The sequence below is a fragment of the Cherax quadricarinatus genome, chromosome 17, assembly GCF_038502225.1.
Source record: "Cherax quadricarinatus isolate ZL_2023a chromosome 17, ASM3850222v1, whole genome shotgun sequence".
Taxonomy (NCBI): domain Eukaryota; kingdom Metazoa; phylum Arthropoda; class Malacostraca; order Decapoda; family Parastacidae; genus Cherax; species Cherax quadricarinatus.
The window spans coordinates 39512163-39518162 of record NC_091308.1 but is presented as its reverse complement, the minus strand read 5'-3'; the positions used below and the strand labels follow the sequence as shown (position 1 = coordinate 39518162).

Genomic DNA, 6000 nt, shown 5'->3' with positions numbered 1-6000 from the left:
TTCACTTGGTTGTTAACATTACCTTGGAGAAGATGTGGCGAACTCAGAGCAAAGGGCTGGCAAGGTTCCTCTTTCCCACTTCGTTCTGTTGAAATCTTCGGTGCAGCAAAGATAGCCTTGTGGTCAGATTATGCAACATAGCCAAGGAGTTGACTAGTGACTATGCCTTCTGACAGATCACTCACTACAGTGTCGAGAGACAAGCCAGAGGTGTGTGAGTAGAGAAATCAAAAAAGTTTCTCATGTCAAACAGTGCAAGAAGGTCATCAAAGTCCCTCTGTATATGTAAGATGTTGGTTCAAGTCACCAACAATAATAATATGTTGACATTTGTGTTGAAGAAGAAGGGAGTCCACATTTTCCATCAGGAAGTTGATGGGGTGTGCATGTTGTCACTGAGGTCTGTATATTGCACACGCTTGTACAGAGATAACAGTGTTTATGCAAACCTTGAAGAATGTGATTTCTAGGTGAGTAGGAATGGCAACATCAATGGGCTGAGCATTTAACCTTTTAGAGAAGCACACAGCAACACCTCCTCCACATCCTTGCCCGTGACTTTTCACAGATGAGGTGTAGCCAGCAAGTCTAGCAAAATTTTCCAGATTCAAGCCTTCCAAAACTCTCTCAACGGCAGCGATCATGTCAGTACGATGAGTATTCACGAAACTGTGCGTGACCTCTCCAACACTAGCATTGAAGTCTCTAATGTTGGCTGACAGGATATAGATAAACTGGCTCCTCACAATTGTGGTCAGGTTGAGTTGATGGATGTTACTGCAAGGTGCATGTTCTTGAGACAGGTAAAACAGGGATGTAACTCTCTCTCTCTCTATCTCTTTAACAATCATTTATGACTAACCTGGATGTTATCATCAGCCAAGGCATTAACAATGCCCATGTAAAAGTTCTTGTGACTTCGTGAAGAGACAGGTCCCAGGAAGAGCACTTTGGTGGCTACCACTGACTGCAGTAGTGCAGCACACACCAACACTACTGTCCACCACTGCATCTAAAATAGAAGGATTGAATCAATGATGCAGAAAATTAATTAACATAAAAGAAATATAAACCAAAGTATTGCAGCTAGAAGAGTTCGCAGATTATTCATAGATTACAGAGAAAACTTCTAATTTCCGTTTCCTGAACTGAGCCGAAGAGAAGAACACTGCCGTGACGGGAAGATATTATGCAAAAGAGAGATTAAGATTATTGTTATATTCATGAGAAAGTATTAGCCCTGTAAGAGGTCATTCAGCACTGGGGAAATGAGAGGAGGTCAGCTATAATCCGAGGAAGGAATGCAGAGTATAGATCCAATTCCTAGAATACAGAACCCTTCACTGGCATCAATAGAATTCTCCCCCTTTCTGCTTGAAGGGTTGGAGGGAGAAGCAGCCAGGACATCCCACGAGAGGGAAGACCTGTTTTACTTTATTGAACTAAATCAAGATCTTAACGAGAAAGTGCAGATTAACGTGCTAGGTGTTCAGTTGTTATTACTATTATCTTCAATATAAAGTTTTATATCCATTCTAATCATACAATACCATGAGTTATGTATGGTTGATCCTCTATTTGCTATAACCGAGAGGAAAAATCTGTATTCTTAGTGAACTTTCCCACTAACGATTAACTTGAAAAACCTCCAGGAACCAAACCCACAACCCACGCTCGACTTATGAAGAGATAAGTGTGGGAGACTCATGCTCATATACTCACCTTGTCATTAATTAGGTGTGTAGAACTCACTCCCCATCACCCACCCAGTCAGGAGGCAGGAGCAGATTATGTCACCGAAAGGTACAGCCTCCTAAATAAGAATATTGGATCACCGTACATGTTTTTGAAATGAGTATAAAAATAACTACAAAATATATCACCCAGCTTAATGCAAGCAAGCAAATGTGCAGTTCAAGGGGCTCCCTACTCTTAATTATAATTTTGGATAGCCGTCTAACCTAAAACCTTATCCTGGGTATTAGGGAACCTGGGGCAAAATTTGCTTGCATTCTCCTTCATGGGGATCCAGTTATAAAGAAACACACCACTGGGAAACGTGATGGTCAAGTTGTCAAAAACTCAGATGATGACCTGCTGATGCCGGGCAGTACTACCTGGTAAAGAAGTTGTTGGTAGAAATAGTGAGGCACGAACGAATAGGTGATATGGGAATCAAGACTCTGAGAGTAAAGTTTAAGGTATCTAGAGATACAGATGTACTCAGGAAAATGTGCCATGAGTAAAAATGTTAGGAAGAAATTTCTCTATATATTGACTGCAAATATAAAACCATTGTGCAAAGATGCAAAGAAGTGCTGGACATCATATATGAAGTGAAGACATAAAGTGAATGAGATGTTCTTGCAGAAACATAATGTAAATAAGACAAGAAACTCCGTATGGAGGGTGCCCTCTATGAGACTTTTATAAAGGAGGAGTGTCAGTACCTGTAAAGCAGCAAACTCCAAATGTTTGCAAAAGCGTGAAAGTGATAGTGAAGGAATGGTAATGTTAGATGGAGTTCAATGAGAATGAATGAGGTGTTTATGTGAATGTAAGCGAGTTGTAAATGCGTTTTTCACAGGAGAATTAATATATCATTTACGATCCTTGTCAAGGTTTAATATTGTGAAGGATGATAGGTGACACTGGAAATGTCGCATATGAGGAAAGTGGGGAACTCTTCACCTAAATTAAGTGATTTGAAAGACGTGCAGTGTGGACAGGTTGCCTCGCCAGAGCTAACTGAGGCTTAGGACGTTTACAAATACAGGTGTAGTCTACTGGCCTGCACACCTGACTGTAGAACCATAAACACGTAGGAACGAGCAAAGAGACAACAGAGAATTGTTTGCATTTCCTTCACCAAATATCTGGTAAGTACAATATATACAGCTCATGTCCAATATATACGTTTATGTACAATAATGCAAATGCACTAAACAAGACACATGAGACCCGTAGTGATCAGACGTGACGGTAAATCTGCAAAGGATGATTCACGAGTTTATCACATTGCTTAACAACATAGGCAAGCTTCCTTGTTATTGGTTGAACCAAGGTACTGGTATAACGATGGGGCCCCTTCTTATTAAATCCACAAGCACCTGGTTAGGTGGTCGGGAGGCAGCCTATATGGGTGTCTGACATACGTCGAATAAAATGTAACATACTCTTAGCATGGCAAAAGGACTGAAGTTCATTTACTGCAGCATCGAACCAGGACGAATGCAGAATGAACCACGTATCAATGAACAAGGACGATGGTAAGACCACTAGTCAGAGTAAGAAAACTGATCTAGTTATGGACTCGCAAGTTCAATCATAGAGAGTGCTTTTGTTTATCCTGATGCAATCTTGAGTGCATTTAGAAGACTTAGTTTTGGCTGAATTCTTCAATTTATTAACACTGGCCGTTTTCTACCGAGGCAGTGTGACCCGAGAAAGAAGAAACACATTCATGATCACTTACTTCATCACTGCCTTTCCAGAGGCTTGTTGACACTACATTTAAAAACTGCATCATATATTCACCCGTCCTTCAGAGCACAGGCACTGTATTTCCCACCTCTGGCTAACCGGTTTCCCCTAATCTCTTCATAAATGTTACTTTGCTCACACTCCAACAGCACATCAAGTCATAAAATCCATTTACCTTCACTCGCTCCTATCTAAAATGCTCACGCACGTGTGCTGGAAGTCCAAACCCCTCGCACACAAAACATCTTATACCCCCCTCCCTCCAACCTTTCCTAGGACGACCCTTATCCTGTCATCCACAGTAGTTTTATACACCCTCCTAGTCATTCTGTTTTGTTCAGGCCTTTTTAAATCTCTGAACCATCTCAAAAACCCCTTCTTAGCCCCATGGATAATACTTTGAGAGACCCACACTTCCTTCTAATCTCTAAGCTACGGCTTCTCCGCTGAATATTCACATCACACATTGGCCTCAGACACGACATCCCAACTGCCTACAGTCTTCTCCTTTTTGCAAGATTCACTATTCATATTAAAGCTTTGGTACCACTACTCTCTCATACATTCCCCTCTTTGCTTCCAGTTACCTTTTTTTTCTCGTTAATTCTATGGTTCACCTCGCCTTCCATAGACCCATCTGCTGACAAGTCCACTCCCAAATATCTAAAGACATTCACTTCCTCCATACTCCCTCCCTCCAATCTGATATCCAATCTTTCATTACATAATTATTTTGTCATCATCATCACCTTACCTGATCAGCCGGGCTGTGGTTCGTACGTCGGTTTACGTGTGGTCAGCAGTAATAGCCTGTTTGATCAGGCCCTGATCCTCCACGAGGCCTGGTCTCACAACGGGCCTCGGGGGGCGTTGACCTCCGAAAATCTCTCCAGGTTAACTCAAGGTAAACTTTGCTCTTTCCAATGTTTACTTTTAATCTCCTTCTTTTAAATACCTTCCCAAATTCGTCTACCAATCTTTGCAACTTCTCTTCAGAATCTCCCCAAAACACAGTGTCATCAGCAAAAATCAACTGTGACAACTCCCAATTTGTGTTCCATTCTTTATCTTTTAATCCCACACCTCTTCCCGACATCTGAGCATTCACTTCTCTTACATCGCCATCTTTAAATATATTGAACAACCGTGGTGACATCACACTTCCCTGCCTAAGGCCTATTTTAACTGGGAAATCATCTCTCTCCTCTATATACTCTAAGCTGAGCCTATTCGTCCTCGTAAAAACTTTTAGCTATATTCAGTAACCTACAACTTATTCCATACACTTGCAACATCTGCCACATTGCTCTCCTAGCCACCCTATCATATGCCTATTCCAAATCCATGTTCATCTGTGATCCTGCTCTTCGTCTTAATCTTAATTCTTTCAATAACAGCGCTACACATTACTAGGATTACTCAACAGGCTTATTTTCCTATAATTATTACACTGTCTTTTGTCCCCATTGCTTTTATACAAAGGAACTGTACATGTTCTCTGCAAATCCCTAGGTACCATCCCATGTTTCATACATTTATTAACTATCCCAAAACTATATCGCCACCTGTTTTGAACATTTCTGTCTTGAGGTTATCAATCCCAGCTGCTTTACGCCCTTTTATTCTACCCACTGCATCATGTATCTTCCCCACACTCTCATCTGGCTCTTCCTCACTCCTAAATGATGATATAACTCCTTGGCTAATATACGAAATCATAGCTTCGCTATTTTCATAAACGTTAAACAGTTCTTCAAAATATTCCCTCTATCTTCCCGATATCTCCGACTCTCCATCTAATAACTTTCTTCTTCTATTTTTTAACTGTCAAATCAGTTCGTTCCCTAGGCTTTCTCAGCTTATATATTTCACTCTAAAACTTTTTCTTATTCTCAGCAAAATTTGTTGACAGCATCTCACCCACTCTCATTTGCTCTCCTTTTACATCCCTTCACCACTCTCTCAACCTCTCCATTTCCCTCCATATACTACTCCCTCCTTATATCACTTCTACTTTGTAAAAACCTCTCTTATGCTAACTTTTCTCTTACTGCTTTCTTTACCTTATCATTCCATCGGTCTTTCCTCTTCCCTCCCACACCCATCAAATATTCCTCTCAATAATCTTGAAAAAATGTCTTAAATGGCAAAGCATTTCTCACATTTAGAACAACCGGACTTAACGCAATGTAGATAAAATCATGAAAATTTTAAATAGCATAGCCGAATAGGTGTGCTTACTGCTGATATAAATGAAAATCAGAAACCAATAGAACTTTTCATAAAGTGTGTCGAAATCACAAAGGTCCCACAATGGCTTCGTGGAAAGTTTGGGGAATTTTTAATTTTAAATGCAAATAATTTGTAATTGCTTGGAGTTAAGTACATAAACTAATGCGTTATAAATAGGGAGATTTTGTTACTGAATAATTATAGTTAATAATTATACTTTTAGTTGGTGGAAAGGTTTGAAGTCATTATGAAAGCCCATTAGACTTGCAGATATCAACATCTGCA

At 40.2% G+C, this 6000-nt stretch overlaps 1 protein-coding gene across 3 annotated transcripts in view; it reads right to left on the bottom strand.

Annotated features, from left to right (window-relative positions):
- Window positions 1-6000, bottom strand: part of LOC128686470 (UDP-glucosyltransferase 2) — a 71718-nt gene that overhangs the window by 32798 nt on the left and 32920 nt on the right. For 2 of the 3 annotated variants that reach the window (XM_053773417.2, XM_053773416.2), the window contains exons 2-3: window positions 1723-1813; window positions 863-1012 (exon numbers count right to left, since the gene is read on the bottom strand). In XM_053773417.2, coding sequence (XP_053629392.1) covers window positions 863-1012 — 150 coding nt within the window. In that variant the 5' untranslated portion in view covers window positions 1723-1813. The remainder of the gene's footprint in view (window positions 1-862; window positions 1013-1722; window positions 1814-6000) is intronic. The other variant, XM_070085961.1, reaches the window with a different exon arrangement.